The 22,885-nt window shown below is 35.9% G+C and overlaps 1 protein-coding gene across 1 annotated transcript in view; it reads right to left on the bottom strand.

Annotated features, from left to right (window-relative positions):
- Positions 1 to 22,885, bottom strand: part of VPS13B (vacuolar protein sorting 13 homolog B) — a 634,327-nt gene that overhangs the window by 194,386 nt on the left and 417,056 nt on the right. The window contains exon 34 of the mRNA XM_060195774.1: positions 13,718 to 13,855. Coding sequence (XP_060051757.1) covers positions 13,718 to 13,855 — 138 coding nt within the window. The remainder of the gene's footprint in view (positions 1 to 13,717; positions 13,856 to 22,885) is intronic.

The raw sequence follows: 22,885 nt of genomic DNA, 5'->3' as shown, positions 1-22,885 counted from the left end.
ATAATAACTACAACAATAAAACAAGGGCAACAAAAGGGAATAAATAAATAAATAAATAAAAACAATGTACCCACATGCCAACACTGTAAACCATTACTCCCCCCAATAAAAATGTAATAAATGGAGGTACTTTTGTTTTGTTTAATAGTTTGCTGTTTCCTTATATTCATATATGAGGAAAACAATCTTGTAACTGTTTCTCTTAAATAAACGGATGAAAAGCATTAACTCATTATGATGAAAAGATAAACAGATTAGGAAGTTTTATTCAACAGAGACAGTGGGAACCTACAAAAATGTTTTATTAAAAATATGGAAATATAATGAGATAAAGGACTGAGCACAGACTGCTAATGTGGATTTTATTCCAATTACTTTCAGAATCTTTTTTTTTTAAGTTTGCAATTTTTTCCATATTCTCAATGAATATTAGTTAGTATATTATTTTCAAAAGTTAGAGTTTAGGAATGTGCAGTACAGAGAATCTTCCAGCTGAATCATCTTCTCTGTCACATATAATTGTTCATCATCCTCAGAACATATTGTGTATCTTCACGTTACCATGTAAACCCATGCCTGTCACTTATTAGATTCTAATTGTCCTTCAAAACTTTCTGAACAGCCACCAGGAAATAGGATGGAGTAACAACTGATTTAGGAGGAGATCAGACAGATGAAAATAAATTACATTTATTTTATGCTTCCATCACCCTAGGAGATGACTTAATAGTGAAAGGAAAAGAATCATATTGTCCTAATAAAATCAGAGAAGGAATTCAAGTTGTAGAGGTGATTCCCCAAAGTTTATGTTAATGCACACGTTGTTGCGGGGACCAAACATCAACTGGAAAAAAATCCCGAAAGCTGTTTCAACAATTTTCTCACTTAAGATGTTCCAACTTTACTTACATTTATGATGTATTTTGAGATCTATTATCAAAACCCAATGGGTTCAATATGGTTTGTTATACACAAATCATAGCATTTATGTTAAGTATTTTGCCTTATGAAATTTACTTTCTTTTTTTTAATCATTTATTTATTAATGAGAGGGATAGGAGGAGAGAGAAAGGACCATACATCACTCTAGTACATGTGCTGTTGGGGACTGAACTTAGGACCCCAGGCTTGAAAGTCCAATCCTTTATCCACTGCACCACTTCCTGGATAACTGAAATTTTATTTCTAAAAGACAAAAATTCAGGCAAGGAAGTCTGGCTAGGAAAATAGTGCATACATTGGTGGCTTTGTAGGGACACAGGAATGACAGGGTCTCTTCCCCCCAATAATGGAAGCATTAAGTGCAAAATACAGAGACAAACCCATAATCAATTTTGACATTGTGAATCATATTAACTATCATGAAAAGTATTTTTCTTTTTTAGATGGTAGTATTTTTTTTTCTTCTTATTTAGCAACTCAAATTCAGATTTTTGTAACAGTGTCCATGTAAAGGAATTCATGATGATATGAGAGGGAAACTGAGATTCTCTAGTGTGAAAGAAAGCTAGAAAACTTACAAAGTACTCATTGGGAGTGTGAAATGTAAAGGCCTCAGTGATGGGAGACCGAACACTCCAATGATACAGCAAGTACAACTGGGCATAAGTTGACTTGTGTTGTTGAGAAGACTCAGAGATACATGCTTGACTGGGTCGGTTAAGGGCAGGCAATTCATGGTGCTATTCACTGCAGTCTGGCCAATATCAGTATTAGCTTAACTGTTTACATACATATTTGTATGCCCAAGAACTGTCTTTTCACACTATACTGTCCTCTGATAAAAACTAAACACTTTTTACTTAATTAACTAATTAATTAATTTTTTGCCTCCAGGGTTGTCTCTGGGGGCTGGTGCCAGGACTATGAATCCACTGCTCTTGTGGCCTTTTTTTTTCCATTTTATTGTATAGGACAGAGAAGAATACAGAGGGGAGTGGGAGATAGAGAGGGAGAGAGAAAGATAGATACCTGCAGACCTGCTTTGCTTCCTGTGAAGTGTCCCTTCCTGCAGGTGGGGAGTGGGTCTTTTTTTTTTTTTTAATTCCTAGTGATGGCATATACTTATATTTACAGACAGTGGATTTGTTTTTTGGGGAACATACAAGGTTGTTTTGAGATAAGGCAGAAAAGATTCCAGACTGGAGGTAAATTAAAAACTATTACACCAATTTATAGAAGCCCCTGCTGTCAATGAAAAAATAATCTGAACACCATAAAAAAATACTGAGCTCAGAATAATGCCAAACAATTCACTGGTCATCAGTGACATACAGTGGAAAAATGAGCTTGTTTTCCATCAAGGTTTTCTGAGATACAATTAACAAATAAAATTGTAAGAGATTTAAAATTTATATAATTGTACACTGTGAAAAAAGTTTTCTTCCAACTAAAAAAAAAAAAAAAAAAAAACCAAACCTCATTTTTGAAAATGAGCTAATAAAGAGAAGTAAGTATTTATCCTACCCTTCTTTGGTGAATACTATTAAGTAACTAAGTCAATGAAGAATGCTACTACATCCCCTTTATAGATCCCCACATTCATACATTCATCTATTTTTTCATCGCTAGCAGGATTATCACTGATGCTTGGGGCCAGAACTGCTAAGCCACTGCTCCCAGTGGCCATTTTTTCTCCCACCCCCACCAGCCTCATCTATTTTCTTTGATAAGACAGAGAGAAACTGCGAGGAGAGGCGGAGATGGAGGGGAGAAAGAAGACACCTGCACACTGGTTTCACCACTCGTGAAGCATGTCCCACTCCTGCTCCCTCAGGTGAGGAGTGGGGTTTCAAACTTGGGTCCTTGAGTATGGTAGTATGTGCACTCAACCAAACTGGGTAAGGTGCCACCTACCCCCTCCCCATATCTTTATAAAGGGAAATATTCCTTCTAACATAGAAAAAAAGGAATGCTAAAACTAAAATAATACTGTTTGCAACACCTAATGAACTCATGTATTGAGCATTAGTGGCTCAGCTAACACCACAAAAAAGACCTTTGAACATTATCAGTATAAAACTGTCTTGCACAAACAAGCCTGAATCAGATTAATCCAATTACCAATTAATATGCAGGGAAAATAAAGACAGGGGCACATGCAAACTATGAACTAGTAAAGTCTACAAGGTTTGTTCCTTCAATATGTAAATTGAAAGAGTTAAGATAGATACAATGCTGGGGAATGAACCCTAGGCCCAGCACACGAGCAATACTACGGAGCTGCCCCCCAGTATATATACATATATAGAATGAGGGAGGGAGGGAGACAGAGAGACACCACTCCACCCTCCATGGAGCTCCTCTGGTGTTATCCCTGGTGCTCCTATGTGATACTGGGGATAGAATCCAGGGATAGAGACACAGAAAAGCAAATGCCCCACTTGCTCCAAGGAACTGTATTTTATTTTATACTGTATTTATATCAACATCTGCAAGTTTGTAATTGTTCATAAACACTGATTTGCAAAGTAAAGAAAGAATTCCACTGGTTATGGTCATCATAATTGTGGAACTTAAAGGAATCTTAGAACAACTTTCTTATGTTATAGAAAATATTTAGGTTTAAAAATTAAAATGATCCTACTTAGTGATAACTTGTTTAGTGAGAGCTAGGCCTGGAGAGCCCAGATAACACTAGTTTATAGATGGCCTTAAGGACTGTGGAGTTTTGACTTGATGAATGGGGGGGGGGGGTAGGGAGAGGAGAGAGTCAAGATTCATAAGTTTGACAGGGGAAGCTAATCTAGCAAGATACAGGGAACAGGACTGACTGACTGAAAGGAGACTTGTAAGTGTAAACTGCCTGGGAACACCTTGAGGAAGTAATCAGGAAAAGGAACCTATACAAGGTGACAGGAGTAATGAAGAGACAGCTCAAGGAAGTACTAAAAACAGTTGTTATAAAAATGATTAATCAAAAGTAAAATTGTGACTGAAAGAATGTTTCAAATGTTGACATGCAAAGAAATTTGAAGACTATACTAAGTGTAAGGAAGGGAGGAGGGGAAGCATCCCATCTGATGTGGGCATGCTTACTTTAAATAACTAAACATAATCTAATAGGAAGGTGAAAAATAGTTTTGGAACTGGATAATCAGTTAAAACTGAAGGCATCTGGGAGTTACTAGAATAGAAGAGATGACCAAGTACTATTCCAACAGAGACAACTAAAGACTTAGGGCTTTGTCTTTGGGAAGCCATGGGGCTACATGGATTAAGGGGAAGAAGAGCTGAATGCAAGTTGCAAAGTTAGGAGAAACAAGACATTCCCTTTTCTTTCACTTAATGCTACTGCATGTTCTTAGATGTCATCTCCTAGTTACCCTCATTTTCACCCGTAGGGGAAAGAATTCTCACAGAAGTAGAGCACATGAAGAAAAAATAAATAACTGTCACACCACTGATTTCTCTGCATGAGACCCTGTGAATGACTTCTTACCTCTCACCACCTCACAAGGAGTTTCTGTGATTCTATGGGTAGTTGCCTGGAGGTTGTACTGTCAGCTGAACTTTTAAGGAAGATTGAAAGACCCTTCACTGAACATTGCTGGGAAGTAATTCATATAGTTGACTGATTCCACAGTGGAAAATCTGACATGAGAAACAGGTTTGGGACTGGGACTGGGGGTGGGGGTCAGAGCTAAATGATACAGTATATAGTGCATGTAGGACACTCTGGGTTTGATTTCTGGCACCAAAACAAAAAGTTACTATTTCAATGAAACAATCCTATTAAAATAAAAATTAAAAAAAATTAAAGGGCAGGGGTATAGCTCCCCTGGCAAAGAAACTGCTATCCTACACTTAAGGAATGTGGTTTGAGTCCCAGGAAACCCATGAGTACACCACAGACAAGGGAAGCTATATAAGTAGCAGAGCAAAGCTATGGTGTTTCTCCTCTCCTTCTCCAATACCCTCTTTGTCTGATACAGGAGGAAACAGAAGGAATCAACAGAGAACAGTGGAATTGGTGTAGAAAGCCCAAAAAGCAATAAATAAATCAGCTGTTAAAACCATAAAAAAATTCCTTACTTTTTACTAAAATAAAACTCAAGTATAGCTGAAAAAGTAAGGTCTGAAGCAATGAAATGTTCTCTTGCATTAAAAAAAAAAAAATCTGGCTCCACTTACTACTAATTGATATCCTGATATTAAGCTTAACTCATTTTCATAAACCACAGGGAAAACTATGATAAAGATGATACCGTAAATTGAAACTTCTAAAACTTGGAAAGTGTCAAAGTCAGTTTTCTACTGTTTTGTTAATGTGTCTACAGCTTAAATATAGAAGACAGATGTTTTTATGTCTGTAAAACAATTAAGACAGGACTCTAGTGAATAAGGTATTAGCCTTGGCCCGATGTGTGGAATGAGGGGGGAAAAAGACAAAGGCTTAATTAGTGAGGAACTATTAAAAGAAATTGATTCATTACAATAATTTACTTTTGTTTTTACTAAAGAATGAGAAGGAGCAGGAAGAAGAGAGAACAGAGCACCACTCAGCTCTGTCATATTCATTGCTAACAACTGAGCCTGAGTCCTTATGAGTCCTTACAGTCCTTATGAGTCCTAGGCTCTTCTGCTGAACTATTTACTCAGATTCAAAAACGCTTTTTTTTTAAACATTTAAAAAATATTTATTTATTCCCTTTTGTTGCCCTGGTTGTTTTATCATTGTAGTTATTATTGTTGTTGTTATTGATGTTGTTATTGGGTAGGACAGAGAGAAATAGAGAGAAGAGGGGAAGACAGAGAGGGAGAAAGACAGACACCTGTGGACCTGCTTCACCACCTGTGAAGCGACTACCCTGCAGGTGGGGAGCCGGGAGCTCGAACTGGGGTCTTCATGCTGGTCCTTGGGCTTTGCGCCATGTGCGCTTAACCTGCTGCGCTATCGCTTAACTCCCCAGAAAAACGCTTTCTTTATAGGAAATAAAGGGGGCTTCTGGGAGGCATGGCCATGGAGTAACTGGGATTGAGTCGCCTTGCCTCCCCAAACAACAAGTAAATACAACAAGAGACCCAACTGAAGTCATAATCTACAGCTTAAAGTTCTGTAGTCTCAGGAGGGTGCTTGTGTGCAGTTGGCGTGAAAGGGGGAGCAGGCTGAAGAATAGCAAAGTCAAATCAGAGCTCCAGGTGGCATGGGCACTGAGCTGCGCCATTTTGGCAATTTCACTTTAAACACAGCAAGCAAGTACTATTGTTTCTAATGCTGGAAGAAAAGAGAAAGGGGTTTAAAACCTCTCAATCTTTGACCTGGTTTTAGTCTTCTGAATTTAAGGCAAGGACACAACATAAAACAAGGCATTTGTGATTAAAGACAGCCCAAAGCAACCCCCCCCACCTCATCTCACCCATGCAGATCATACAAACAAGAGAATCCTAGAAATCACAATAGCACCACCTGCTGGCCATCAATAACCAGCACAAAAAATGCATAAGCGGAGATAAAGAACTAAACAGTCAACCATGCCATATCAGCCAGACAGAAATGAAACTGAGGAAATCCAAGGAATTACAGATTTAGAGAGACTGTCAGAAACAAACTATAGAAAGCTCATTATGAAGACTCTCTAAGAATTTAAGCAAGAATTAAAAGAACATTTTACTATGGAATTAAAACTCATGAGAGGAACTTACGACAGAGTTCACTAAGAATCTTCAAATCTTGAAAGAACTTCAGTCAGAAATCATTAAGCAGTTAAAAAGCATGAAAGAAAAATTTCAAACAGAACTCCAGGGAGTAAAAGGCACTCTAACTGCAACCCATGCCCAGGTAGAAAGCTTAGGAAGTAGACTCACATATTCGAAGAAACAATCTCCAATCTAGAAGATATGGCCAGCCCACTCTTTCAATTCAAAGATGAGGGACAGGGATGGTTCAGAAAGACTGAAGCAACTCTCTGTGAAATTGCAGACTCCATCAAAAGATCGAATATAAGAGTGATAGGTTTATCTGAGAAGGAGGACAGGGCCAAAGGCCCAGAGTCCATTTTCAGAGCAATTTTAGCTGAGAACTTCCCTCACTTAGGAAACCCTCAGAACATTCTCATTCAAGAGGCAGAACAACTATCCAGATTTATAAATACAAAAAGATCAATGCCAAGGCACCTTACTGTAAAACTATTAAAAGTCAACAACAAGGAAAAAAATTTTGCTGGCTGCTAGGGAAAGGAAAGAAGTTACATACAAAAGCTGAGCTGTAAGACTTTATTCAGATTTCTCTTCACAAACTCTAGAGGCAAGGAGGGAGTGAAATGACATATTCAAAGTTCTAAAGGAGAGGGAATTCCAGCCACAAATATTGTATCCTGCAAAATTATCCTTCAAATATGAGGGAGAAATAAAGGTTTTCTCAAATTTTCAAGAACTAAGGGAATTTGCCACAATCAACCCCACCTTACAAGAACTACTGAACCAAGTCCCACAAGAAAAGAAGAAGCAAAGGAATACACGTTCCAAACACCAAGCTGCAGATGCTACCATGATGCCAACCTGACCCCCCAGACAGATGACCTCAAAAAATGCACCCTGGAATTCCACCTCTCCAGATCCCTGCCCCACTAGGGAAACACAGGGGCAGGCTGAGAGTATGGATCAACCTGCCAACAACCCATGTTCAGTGGAGAAGCAATTACAGAAGCCAGATCTTCCACCTTCTGTACCCCATAATGACCCTGGGTCCAAAGAAAAGGAAGCTTCCAGTGGAGGGGGTGGGGTCTGGAACTCTGGTGGTGGGAAATGTGTGGAATTATACCCTTGTTATTCTATGATTTTTATTGATATTTTCTATTTTATAAATTAAATAAATGAAAAGAAAAAAAGAAGAAAAGAAATAAATTGATTTATTGCATCAAAGTAAAGGACTCTGGGGTTGGGGGGAGTGTCAGGTTCTGGAACATGATGGCCAGGCAGACCTAGGAGGGGGCTCAGAATGTTATGTGGACAAGTGAGAAATATGACACATGTACCAACTACTATATTTTACTGTCAACTGTAAACCATTAATCCTCCCCCCCCAATAAAGGGAAAATTATATTTAAAAAAAAGGAAATACAGGGAAAAACAAATGGTAAAGCTTGGACTGGGTGTGGTGTAGTGCACCAAAGCAAAGAACTCTGGCATATGATGACGGAAAACGTTGGAAGTGAGAGTGTTAAAAATATTTCCTTTTCAATGTCAGGACTTCATGTATGTGAGATTTCACTGTGGCCAGGCCAAAATTTTTATTCTCTTAACTTCAGATATAGAGAGACAGGGAAAGATACACAAAGCGAGGAAGAGACACCAAAGCATCATGCTGTGGTGTCAGAGTGTAAACAGAGGGGATCCTGCATATGGCAAAGTGTACACCCTACCAGGGAAGCTATGGTCCAGCTCCTAAAAATAAATTATTTTTCTTACTTTTCATTTTATACTCCAAAAAATGTCAATAAGCTATTTGGGTCAGCTTTTTCAGGTATCTTAAGCCCCCTGGGTCAGTCACTTTCAAGATTTATCTCAATCAATCCCTACTCAGTAATGAATTAAGTAATGAGATAAAATAAAGGCAGATTTCACCAAGAGAAAAACATGTATAAATATTTGAAATATTAGGGGGTAAGCAATTTAAAGACTTTATTTCATATTCATATCAATAAAACTAGCTGAATACTGTATTAAGAGACTAGATCTTACTATTTCCATTACAGAAAAAGAAGCCAGTAGGTCAGTTCTAGAGTCCATCCCTGGCACTACATGAGACATGATGGACAGCACCTTGGGAGCATCATGGGTAGTGGGGTGGTGCTGTGGTGTTTCTTCTCTCCATATCTCCTCTCTCCCTCTCCCCTCTTTTTTCTAAAATAAAACAATGATAAAATTTCCGTGGGGATGGCCACTGAGCAGTGATGTGTTATCACACATAGTGAGGCTCTGGAACTGGACTAAAAAAGGTCAGAATCATGTGACAGGACCAAAGTTCCAACTGTATTTACAATGGCAACCATATTATAACATTATGGCTGCATCACAACAGACTGTGCAACTTAAATTTTATAATTGTGAAGTGTCAATAAAAGAAATCTATGCATAGTCTAGCAGTAAGCATTGATTTTTCCCTTAGAAATTACAGTGACAAACCTATTGATAGATCCTCTACTATGGGGGCCCACAAAGGGGTCTATTTTGTTGTTCCTGATAGAGATGACTGACTGGTAACAATGGAGAGGGGGATTTATTCGAGGTCTAGGCCCATCATGTCTGTTTGGGACTCTTAGGACTCCCTGAATAGGGCCTCAGCTGATGGGGTGGCCTGATAGTGACTAAACAGTCATCGTTAAAGTATGCCAGTCTCTTGCCTTTATTCAGCTTTTGCAGTCCTTGCTTTGATAAAGTTAGCTTTGGAGTGAGTGAGGGAGGGAAGTGTAATAGGAAGTAGGGGAGGAGGGTATCTACATCTAAGCAGACCTTATTTCATTATGAACTTTATACTGACTCACTGCAGACTACTGTGTACTTTTGCTTTCAGGTATATATCTTGCTCTAATTTATGGATACATCCAAAACGGTTCCAGGGTGAAAGTGTGATCCCTTATCAACTGCAGGCTTCAAGACCTAAGGTTCATATTAATAAAGTCTAAGTTTAACTAAAAAGTACAATTAAAATCATTATAAGCTGTAAAAGAGAAAGTTAATTCACAAAACATAAGAAAACAGTATTTAAAATAGGATTAAACCCAATTAAAAAGTCAAATAAATATTTAAAAGGAAATCAAATCAGGTTAGAGATGAAGCCAGCCCAAAGCTAGGAATGAAAACAGAAAAAAAATTAATATTAACACAAGGTAGGTATACTAATGAACAGGCCAAACAAGGAGAGTTGAAAGGAATGATTTTATTAAGGAAAAAAGTATCCATGGCTGTGTATTTCAACTAGAGATAGCAGGTATTCCAAAATAAATATGAAGTTGCAATTATAGCTCTGTTTTAATAAAACACTTTATATGATGGATGTGGTATGCTAATTTACAATAAAATAGAAACAACTTGAGAATGTTCTTTCAATTTGGTGAAGGTTTTTTGTTGTTCACTGATATTCAATGTCATTTCATGATTGCAGTGCTAGTTCAAAAATGTGTCAGCTAAAGAACAATGAAAAAAAAAAAAAACAGGGAGCTCAAATGTTTTGCAAATGACCCTAAGTTAATTAGAAAAATCTGCACCTTTTCTATTTCTTCTCATGTGTCAGCTCTCATTAAATTAAGAAAAAAAAAAAAAACACACCTCATTTCAAAGTTAAGAAATTCTATGGCTAATTCAACTTTTAAACTGAGATCAAGTGGACACATTCCTATGTTTCTGGATGATGTCATACCAAGTAGTTTGCAGCTGAATTAAGATTTGCAAGAAGTATGAATGACTTTTAATATAAGAAGTATCTGGTCTCATGCTAATTTTCTCTCTATAGGCCGACTGTACTGAGAACAGGTGGCCCTGCTTTCAATTACAGGGGGCTAGCATGCCAGTGTGAGGCCTGGATTAGTTCACCTTCTCATGGGGAATTTTCCTTGGTTGGGAATGGATTTATTATGGCTTCACACATGGAATAGAGCTCATGTCAGTTGAGGGCAGTGACACATCATATGATTTAAATTAACCTGCTGTGGACTGTTCCATAGGGCTTAGATCGTGTATTAAAATGACGACATTTTAAAAACAGCTTGAAAGAAGTCAGGATGGCTGAACTGCAATGGTTCCAATTTGTTCCAACTAATCTGTCACCTGCTGGAGATATTATTCTAGTGGGTTTCTGGTAGCTGCTGTTTTCCAAGTTTCGCAAAGTCAATGACCTTCCTAATGGGTATGATTGTTGCCTCTGATGGAAGGAGGAGGGGCCTGAGAGTGGTGAAGGGTCTTTTAATATAAAAGTTAGAACCATTTGTTCTAAGGTCCTGTTATATAAGCAGAGGAAATGAGGGAAACTGAAGATCTCAGAATTTATTTCTCCCCAAACAAATACTAAGAACATTTGTTTAGATTTAAAAACAATCTGAAAGATTGAGTTCAAAAACTGTTAGGTTTGTAACTTTATTATATATATTTTTTATTGACACCAGGGTTCACTGTGGCTAGGTGTCAGCACTATGAACCCACAGCTCCTATAGGCCATTTTTTCCCTTTATTTATTTATTTATATTTTTTATTTGCTAGGACAGAGAGAAATTGAGAGGGGAGGGGAGATAAGAGAGGGAGGGAGAGAGAAAGAAGGAAAGAGACACCTGAAGACCTGCTTCACTGCTCGTTAAGCATCCCCACTGCAGATGGTAAGCGGGGGCTTGAACCTGGGTCCTTTGCGTGGGTCTTTGCTCATAGTATTATGTGCACTTAACCCTGTAGCCACTGCCCAGCCCTGGTTTGTAACTTTATAAAGAATATTTAAAGTTATGTAGTTATAGTCATTATTTTCATTACCCTTTAGGATTATAAATTTTATTACTATGATGATCTTACAAGGGCAAGAAAAGATTAAATGAAAAATATCTTACTCTAGGAATAGATTGTAAACATTCATTAGGAATAATGATTAAATTGTACATACTGATAAAAATGAATGATAACAAGTCTTACTAGTAATAATGCATAGAAAATAGAAGCATGATTTATCATAATAAAAATTTCCTCTTACTTTTCAAAGGAAAAAAATGATATTGGAGAACATTATTAAGTAGAAGCTTGTTTGCCCCCGTTTCAGTATAAATTATATTCCTCTTGGTATACTAATATTTAAAATCTGGAAAACATAGTTGCCAAAACCTGTACTATATTCCTACAGCAAGAAATGCTTTCATAAGCTCTGTTTTTCCTATTAACCTCTAAATTAATATGAAGTGGCAATCTGGCTATGCTGCGAGAAATACACCAGAATTCTATGGAAGATTATATGGTCTATTTAAAATAACAAACTGTTTGTAGTGAGGAAATTTTTGTATAAGATAGTAAATCTAAAGCATTGTAAAGCTGTTAGATTAATGGTTTACACTATACAACTGACATACTAAAATAATTGTTCTTTAAATACTGTAAGAAAAATTCTCTTGATTAAAATGCTCTCAGTTTTGAAGAACTTGAAATACTCATTTGACTCTATTTGAATTTTCATAATACAATCATAGTTTTAAAATTACTTATCATTCTCTCCTGTGCACAAAAATTCCCATTTGGCTTTTTAACACTCTAAATGATTGTATTTAAGAACACACATAGACCTTTTTCTCATATGAGCCATATAAAACTGTGGCACACACATAAAAAAAATAGGTAGCTAGGAATACCCCTAGGAAGGGAGGAGAAAAACTTGTACACCAAAAAATTATTGAGTTAATACTAATGGAAACAGAAAAATACACATAGAAATGGAAGGAAATTTCATGCTTGTGGGATGGAAGAATTAACATCACTAAAATGCCTATTCTAACCAGACTCATCTATAGATTTAATGCAATCTTTATCAAGGCTCCACCAAATTTCTTCAAGGGAATAAAAATAAAAGCTAACAAGTTTATCTGGAGCCAGGAAATATTTAGAATTGCTAAAGCAATCTTGAGGAAGAAAACAAACAAACAAAAAAGCCAAGAATGGAGGATCATGCTTCTTGATCTCAACTATAGCAACTACAAGGTTATTATAATCAAGCCTGCTTGGTAATGGTTCAAAAACAGACATTCTGACCAGTGGAATGGAAATAAGAACCCAGATATAAGCCACCATACCTACAGACAACTAATCTTTGTCAAGGGATCCAAAAAGTTTTTTCAACAAATGGTGCTGAGAAAGGTTGGTTGAAACCCACAGAAGAATGAAACAAGACCACCATACATCACCATGCACAAAAGTAAACTCCAAGTGGATCAAAGACTTGGATGTGAGATCAGAATCTATCAAATATGAAGAAGAAAACATTGGTGGAATACTCTGTGGCGTGTCTGCAAGGCAGACACGTTTGAAAAAATCAAGTCAAACAAGGAAAACAAAAAGAAAAATCAGTGGGACTACATCAAACAGAACAGCTTTGGCACACTGAAAGTAATCATCATGGTTCATGAAGATTAGTGGAAAAGGAACTAAGTTGGGGATGAGAGTGTTCTACAGACTCCTACCACAGGCAGATGAGAAACTGCATTTACATATTAACATTCCCCTTCAATTAAAAACAAAAATGAGAAGAGGGCATAGACAGAATCTTCACCAAAGAAGATATCCAGATGACATGAAAAAAAATGCTCAAAATTGGTGATTATTAAACAAAGACAATATTGAGTATCATTTCACACCTGTGAGAATGCCATACCTCAGGAAGTACAGAAACAAGTGCTGGTGACCACGTGAAGAAAATGAAACACTTTTAAACTGGTGGTGGTAATATAAATTGGTTCAACCCCTGTGGAGAAGTCTGGAGGTACCTCAGAACATTAAAAAGGGACCTACACACTATGACCTGGCAATCCCTCTCCTAGGGATCTTTCCAAAGAAAATAAAAATACCTATCCAGAGAGTTCTGTGTACACCCATGTTCATAGTAGCACTGCTTGGGTAGCCAGAAAAGAATACATTTGTGGAAAACAAATGGATTATTTATCTTTGGAAAGACATGCTAAGATTACTGACAGATCCAACATACATGTCATACTCACATGAAGAAAGTGTATGCACATTTGAATTACAACTTTCTTACCTGGTCCATTAAGAAAGTCTTTAATTTGTAGTGTTACCAGGGACGGTGGTATACCACTTTTGGTGTCTACTTCTCCAGGTACTGTCTGTAGCCAAACTGTGCAGTAATCAAGAGCTTCAGGCAAAGTTTTCCCAGGATCTAAGGTGTTAAAATTGAAATTAAATACGTCACATACATCCCGTTTTGGTGTAAGTTTAAACTGATAAAGAAGAAGAAAAAAAACCTTAACTGAGACAATTGTTTGTAGACATACAAGATATATAGCACATACATATAGTAGAAATATATTATTGAACTACTTGTTAAGGAAAGCAGCTCTTTCCAAACAAGGTAAAGTAATAAAGCATGCTTTCCAAAATCAGGCCCAAAAGGAAAAGAAATTTCAAACTTAGCTGATATAATCTTTGGTTAAGGTAAAAATTTCTGACTCTGAGTTTCTGACTTAACAATTGAATTTATTGGATTCTTTTTAATTTTTTTAAATTCTTTAAATGGTATGTTGGAAACAAATAAAAGAAAAAAAGGCAACTATAACAACAGCTTTTAAAAAGGCACATACACATTCAAAGATGCAGTGGATTAGGACTACTTAGGGGTTATTTGATCTGTTTCAGTGTTTTACTGACATTACAATCACATTTTACTGCTAGGCTTTTGAAGTTAACTTCAGTAGCTTTCTCATAGACTATTTAATGATAAAAATGGGCCAATCTTTCAGTAGTTCCAATTATGTCTAAAACTTGACTTTTTCTGTTTAACTTTTATTATATACTATAGTATTTTTTTCACTTTCTCTTGGTGTGTGGGTATGTGTGTGTGTGTATCTAGCTGACACTAATATTGAACATATTTCTTAAAATTATTTATAGTTTATGGTGACAATAAGCTAAATTTGCCTTTTAATGTTTGACAATCCACAATTTTCATTAAAATATCTTGTATCTTGGAATATATTTCAGTAGGCTTTTAAAAAACTTCTATTCATGGTTTTTTGTTTCAAGTTTGCTTTACTCTGTACTTTAATGGCCTCTGAATGTCAATTTTATAGAGATGTTCTTGCCATAGAGTCCATCTATTCCATTTTTCAGACTATTTGAAATGTGTTATTAAAGTGTTATTTATTTTAAGTTTTATTGATTGGATTGCTTTCAAGAATAGCATTTATATACAGTGTATTATATTCAACATATGGTTACATAGTATTACTGTCATATGTGAACTGAGCGTATAAATTCTGCTTTGGAATTTGTATTTTTTAACCTTATCATGTGATCCTTATGATATTTGGCACACATAAACCTTTTTGTGATTTCAAAGAAAATACTGAAAGCAATTGATGGTGACGTTAGATCTATGTGGTAAAGATCAAACACTAGGCTAGTACATTCTTTTCTTTTTATATGATCAGTGAATTTAAAGCAGTGAGAATACGTATAGTAGATCTCTTACATAGTAACACTATACTATACTTTCCTTCAAATAAAATGGTCAGATCTGAAGAAAGGATAATAAAGGTCTGTTGATGGTAGGACCTATAATCAGTTTGTAGAAACTGCCTAGCCTGTCAGGACCTGAGTGTCTGTTTCTAAGGTCTCACTCATACATTCATCATCAGGAAGTAGCTATTATTACCTAAGGAGTAATGTGTCAGATCTAAACACGGAGCCATGCTTCTTCATTTTAAGGAGAACATACTCTAGAGAGAAAAAAAAACTGTCCAATAGGGAAAACAGGAATGTGTGAGGCAAATAATACAAATGAGCAGTGATGAATTAAACTGATGTAGAAGTATTAATATGATGTGTTTAAGCAGTAAGTAAAACTAAGGATGATAAGCAAAATAAGTTATAGGATTTGTGGGATTCAAACTTGTCAGAGAGAAAGGGAGTTACAACCAATATAGATAACAATATAATATTTGGTAGAAGAAATATCAGTTATTAAATGAAATTAACAAAGAAGCAGTTCATATGAGCAGCAAATGTTCAAACACTTAAAATATAAGTATTAAATTATCAAACCTTAGCAATAAATAAAATTTTGAAATATAATTTTCACTTTTCAGACTGAAAAAAAAACTGAAAAAAACTGAAAAAAAAACCTGATAATGTCTGTATAACACACACACACACACACACACACACACTATAGAACTGTTTATCACAGTAAAACACGAAAAACAATCCAGATGTCCAATGAAAGAAATAATGATAATCTGTACAACTGTTTAACAGAATCAAGAACTAGATGTATTGACACAAGACAGCCATTTTGTCTTGATAATTGTTAATAAAAACAGGTAAGCATATTTTAATTTACTGAACATTTAGAATTTCTCTTCCACAAAACACTAAGTCATTTTTCTTTGCTTACTGTTTAAAAATACTAAATGATAGGAAAACCCTATTACCTTATTTTATGAATGTATCCATCTGTTATTATGTCCTACAGTTTCTTGAAGTGTTTCTAATTTTTTTTTTAACTGCTTAATCTCTCTGGAATAAATCATTTCACGAAGCACAGAAAAATGCTTCAGTATCAAACAATAACATTTTATTATTCTGATTTCCATAAATTTAAAAAGGTGACAATATTTTTCATGTGGGAGGAGGATGCATGGTTAATAAAAGTACAAACAGCATTTTTACTTAGGCAGAGGACTGAAAAATGAATGTCTAACAATTTGTTTTTGTAATTTTGCAGAGCCAGGGCCTCACACATATATAATTTCATCACTTTCACTATTTTTTTTTTTTTTTACTCAGGAGAGAGAGAGAGAGAGAAGGAAAGATAGTAAGAGGGGGAGGGGTAAGGGGGTGTGTGTGTGCGGGGGGGGGGGGGGTAGAGATCCAGACACCACAGTGTCAGAGCTTCTTCTGATGCTACAGCATCTCCCATGTAGCGCTGGGGCTCAACCTTAGTCTGTGTACGTGGCAGGGATGGCAACCTAGGGAAATACAGAGATATCTCTGGTACCTCTAATCAATTTCTAAATATTTATGTCCTTGTAATCAAAAAGACCAGTTATAATATTCTATTTTATCGTATTTTTCTTGAACACATAGTCCAAAAAAGCGGATTTTGTGCCATTATTTGAAAAATTAAAAATCTTGGGACTATAGTAATAAATATAACTATCTAAGCAAATGACAGCTTAAATTATGATTATGCTGTGAATACTGCATAGAATATTATGCTGCTGATAAATCGAAGGGAGTGGCTATCTTATCATGGCACAAAAGGCTTTCAAAACAACTTAAGAAATCAAAGAAACAGAAAAAAGATTATAAGTTTAGCAAATTAAAATGTGAAAAACCTATCTGTATACACACTTTAAAGTGAAAAAAAAATACTACTAGAGGGTGATCATAATTTTGGATGATCCTAGGCATATACTGACCTATGGAATTATATTCAGAACTAAATAAAATTAAGACTATATAAAGCACTTACAAAAATTAAAATAAAAGGCCGGGCAATGTAAAATGACTGGGACCAAAGATCCCAGGTTCAATCCCCAGCACTACTATCAACCAGAGCTAAGCAGTGGTTGGGGAAAAATATAAAATAATAAAAAGTAATTAATTAATTAAATTGAAAGAAAGAAAAAAGATACCTGAAAGGATATTTATTGTCTTATTTTATCACAGCATAGGCTTCAGGGTGCAGCAGATTTTGATAATGTCAACGAGAGTTTTATAATTCATGGGCAGAAAGGTTTTGTGTAGGTTACCTCTTCTTCTAGATGACTAGTTATAAGGACTAGTCATCTGACAACCAGCCTGAGTCTATACTGGAGCAACCAGAAGGGGAGATACTCAATAGGAGATAAAATAAAGGCAATGGCAACAGAACAGGAATTAGGAAGTAAAGCAAAAGTGAAAGACTGGGGAATCTATTGAGGGACACAATTTTATAATTCTCAATTCTTATTATGGTTTAATGATAGAGGGTAGAGAGAATCAGAGTAATTGAAATTAGGATAGGAAAATACACACTGCATTGTTGTTGGGTGCTGAGTGAATGATAGTTTTGGCTAAAATCTGTATTTGGATATTCTGGTGGTCACTGTGGTTAAATGAAGCAGCAGTGATACTGTATAAATATGTTAGGATCCCAAAGAAACAACTAAAGTCTGTAAGCTGCAATTTGGTCCCTTACATCCTAACAGCTAAATTATAAACTGTATAACTTTTAGACATTCTATACTATAGGACTGTAGGAAAAGTCATGATGCATTATTGTGTAGAAAAACAGAAAAACACATCATGACTTTTCTAACAACCTAGTATCTTCAACTTGGTTTTGCCTTAATTCCATCATTAGATCTAGAAAACAGAACTTCTATTCAACATTCTTCAAGGTCAGTGTGGCTGAAAAGCATCAGCTAATTTAAGATTAAAGGAGTTTGTCAACATAATACAAATGGAATGACAATTAGGGATGACGGTTTCATACTGAAATCTTAAGACTATACTAGTTTTCTTTTTCAACGTTAGCAAAAACCTATTTGAGTATAAGAAGCTCTCAAAATGATTAGACTCTGGATGATCTTAATAAAGACACTTATATTGTGGTCCTTATGCCTAACTAACAGGAGAAAGTCCTAACTTATGAGAAGCAATACAGGGTTTAAAATTGGCCAGAACAAATGACAAACAGTTCATAGCCATAAATCTTATCCACTCAGAATTCTCTTGAAAAAGACATTGCTATTGACAATATTTGTTTTTACTCCTGTATTTACCAGGTCTCCAAAAGATTATCTATCATATCTTGTCACAAAGAACATTCAAAGATAAGATGAATTACATGTATGTCCCAAATGGAGAAAGCATAATTGGCTTTATAGATGATTCAGATTGTGTTCGTTGTGCTTTGCTCTTCTCTTCACAAAATCTTTACTTCACTTAACTGCTTGGGAGGTCTTCCTCTGAATCTGATAAAAGCAGTGTTTTCTAGTGTAGCTCATTCTTACTATTTTTAACCCTTAACAAAGATTCACAGATTTAAGTATAACTTCACTTAACATTTTAATTATATATAATACACTGTGGATCAGTGGAGTCAACTAGAAATGAAACTCTGAAAATGAACTCATTTATTTTCTTTGCAATCTTCCACTTAACAAAAAGACATGCTTTTCAAACTCATAGAACAACTTAATGGCACAAACTTAAGTTTTATTATTGCTCTGCTACATGGCAGGATATTTCTTTTTCAAAACTGAGTTGAATTTTTATTAAGGTCACAGTGAGAAGACATTTTCCCACAGATTTTTCATGAGATGATAATTTCCTCATTGTAATCTTGATGTTACAGTAATAAATATAGGAGGAAATCTAGTTACTTTTACACCAGATTTTTCTAAGTGCTAGCCATCATTGAGAATAAAATCTTTTTTCCCCTACCATAATAAAGAAATGTGAATTATGAAAAAAACCTAATTCCATAAGAATGCTTATAAAAATTTAATATTTACTATACAGAGTTCTAGAGCAAGACTTCAGTCCACAGTATAGTCACCACTGTATAGTCACCACTGTGATTTTCTCCCTCATTTTGCCTTCTCTAGCAATGACTTTTACAGTAGAGTCAGTAGTCAGGTATCTCTTGGACATTGTGATGCTCAAGATTACCTCTACATGTGGGAGTAGGGTGGTAGTGTAGTGGGTTAAGCGCACATGGCACGAAGCGCAAGGACAGGCGTAAGGATCCTGGTTTGATCCCCTGGCTCCCCACCTGCAGGGGGGTTGCTTCACAGGCAATAAAGCAGGTCTGTAGGGGTCTTTCTTTCCTCTCTGTCTTCCCCGCCCCTCTCCATTTCTTCCTGCCCTATCCGACAACATCAATAATGACAACAATAACTACAACAACAATAAAAAACAACAAAGGCAACAAAAGGGGGAAGAAAAAAAGAATACCTCTACATGTAAATTGGCTAAGGAAGGACAGAAAGCCAAGTTAGATCAATAGCTTTTTCCCCTGGCAAATAAACTTTCCATACAAAAGTTTTTATGGTGGAGGTAAAAGTCAAAATGTTTTTGATCCCTTAGTTCATTTTTCTCATGGTAACTTTTCTCTTTCATATTTCCATGGAAAATGAAAGTTAGCTTAAATATAGAATAACATCAAGGAAACTAATTTTTCTCCTGATGAGGAGTTCTTATAAACTTGTGCTACTGAATATAATTTATTTTTAAAATATTTTATTTTATTTTATTTATTAATTTGTTCATTTATTTTAGAGGCATAGAATGTAGAGAGGAAAGGGAAAGAGACCACAGCACTGAGCCTTCCTCTAATGTGGTATGGCTGGGTTCACACTGGGGTCATGCACATAGCAAAGTGAGCTATCTTGCTGGACCAATTTCTATTATTTAAAGAGAGGTGTATAACATATATAACATTCTACTAGTATCAGATGTGCAATGTAATGATACAATAATTGCATATATTATTGCAAAATGATTCTTCTTCTAGCGTTTGCCCTTCTTCCGTAGCCAGTCAACAGCATCAGGTTGAGCCTGATGTAAAGTTTCGAGACCTCCTTTGAATCTGGAGAGGTGGCAGTCATTGACTATGTGGGTCATAGTCTGTCTGTAGCCGCAGGGTGCAAAATGATAATACACTATGTCTCATTATCCACATCTGTCACTACACACAGTCTTACTAATTGGAAATAAGAGAATTAGCCCGGATGAATAAGCTTTCGTTTTATCTTACTTTAACCATACTTAATTCAGTAAGAAAATATTTGTCAATCTACTGCTAATATGAGCTTCTTGCTATATTCATCTATTCCTGTTGCTGCTTGTAATTCTGGGTACGAAAATTTTGTTAAATATTATAAGGAACTTTTAAAAATTGTCCTATGCTTTTACTTCCAATCTTGTTGACACTAATGATAGCATTACTGATGAGATATAATTAAAATTAATGTAGTCCTGAACTACTATAGATTTAAATTTTAGTAACTCTTTGCTCTGACATAATATTGCACTGAATTTTCCTTCTTAGAGCATGCGTGATAAAAACAAAAAACACAGAACATTTAGATAACATTTAGAACATTTTTATGTTCTAAAACATGAAATTAATGCTTTTGTGACATAGTATTCAAAATAACCTCAAGATTGGCTTCTGTCTCCAGAAAGTCCAGAAGGATCCTGTTTGTTAATTTTAAATAAATAATAGACTGTAATTTTTATTCACTTCTTTGCGAAGTGTTCAGTGACCAAGTTATTACGGGTTATAAGCTCACTCATGTCTGCTACAGCTAATGAGTCTAAGCTTATCCCAAGTTTCCACAGAACTAGTGTCTACACCTAGAGACTGGGCTTTTTTTTTTTTTTTTTTTTGCTCTAGGTATACTGGGTTGTCATACTGATGAGTAGTAGTTAAATAAATTCTAATGAAGTCTCAGGGACAATTGTTAGGTGAATCAATGGTCACTTCCATCAGGAACATCATCATAAGCCCTTTAGCTGGCCTTACCATAAAGCAGCAAAGGTAGGGATTGCCCCAGAATCTGAAGGGAGGCTGGGTCACCCTGTTCTGCCACTCGAGGAAGGCTGGTCCCGAAATCAGTGCAGCTTGCAATGTTCCCAGATGTGGCCGTGAATTGCAAGCTCAGACCAATAGAGACTTAGAAGTCACACAAGTTCTCACCGTGGATCAGATAAACAATTTTACTCATAGATCTTTTTTTCAAGAATACTGCCCAAATCCATCTTACTAGCTCTTTTCTCTATTGTGACACCATCTTCTCAGATGATATTTTGTCCAACTCCATGTTAGCTATCAAATTCAAGCAAAAAAATTTGATAGTTGTAGGCCCCCAGAAACATACCGAAAATGGACTTCCTAGTTTCCTTCTACCCTAAGACATCTAATATTATCTGCTCTATTTCTATTTTTTGATTCCTATTCATTAACCATTTTGTCCCACTTTATATCTTTCAGCCCTTCAGACATCAAGATGCAGATGCTACCATGATTCCATCATGATCTCTGGGCAGATGACCTCACCAATGTGTCCTAGAACCTTGCCTCTCCAGAGCTCTACCCCACTAGGGAAAGACAGAAACAGGATGGGGGTATGGATCAACCTGCCAACATCCATGTCCAGCAGAGAAGCACTTACAGAAGCTAGAACTCCCACCTTCTGTACTCCAAAACAATTTTGATACATATTCCTAGTGGGGGAGAAGTGATAGGAGGAAGAAGATAAGAGGGCTCTGAACTACAATTCCATCAGGAACCAGAGAGAGAAGAGGAAAAAGGGAGGACATTTGGATGTAGTGACAGGGTTATGTGTAGCTTGGAAAGGAAGAGAAGATGGGACCTTTGTAAAAAAAAAAAAAAGGGGGGGGGTGGTGGCAATTATATACAAATATAGACATGTAGTTGTTGAAATAATAGTTAACCCATATCTGCAACCTCAGGAAAACTGCTGTAGCTTCCAAGAGTGGGATTGGAGATTCAGAACTCTGGTGGTGGGAACAGTATGGCATTATACCCCTGTTGATATGTAATCTTGTAAATCAATATTCAATCACTAATAATAATAATAATAAAAAAGAACAATTGCTAGGTGATGTGATAATGACCTGTAGAAAAGATATGTAAAACAGTTTGTCACTGGATTAAGACCTACAGAATACCCCCTTAGCTTCATAGGAGCCGCCTCATATTTTATGCTATAGAACAGCTTATATAACCACCGCACAGAAGAAAATGTAGGGTAATAAGAATATAAATTATTGAGGTACAAAGATCTGGGTAAAGTCATTTTGTTTTAAATAAACTTTAAATAAAGTTCATTTTAACTTCACTGGGTCTTAGTTTCTTTGTTTCAAAAGTAGGGGTACTTACTTATGGGGTTGCCAAGAATGTTTAGTTGATGCCTGTGACATGGTTTATAAGGTACTTGCCATGAATCACTACTTTAGCCACAAACTAAGTAAAAAAATAGCATATGTTCAGTTTATGCCTTTTACTTGTTTATTCATTCTAGCTTTCTTAATTTTGAAAACTCTTAGCACAGACCCGAAATTAGAAAAGGCAAAAAAAAATTGCTTATTAGTAGAAATTGTCCGTTAGACCAAAGTTGATCCTAAAAATTGGTAAGCTTATCTGTATTTCACTAAAAAAAAAAAAAAAAGT

Source organism: Erinaceus europaeus, chromosome 8, assembly GCF_950295315.1.
Source record: "Erinaceus europaeus chromosome 8, mEriEur2.1, whole genome shotgun sequence".
In the NCBI taxonomy this organism is placed as follows: Eukaryota; Metazoa; Chordata; class Mammalia; order Eulipotyphla; family Erinaceidae; genus Erinaceus; species Erinaceus europaeus.
This window is presented reverse-complemented; position numbering and strand designations above follow the sequence as displayed.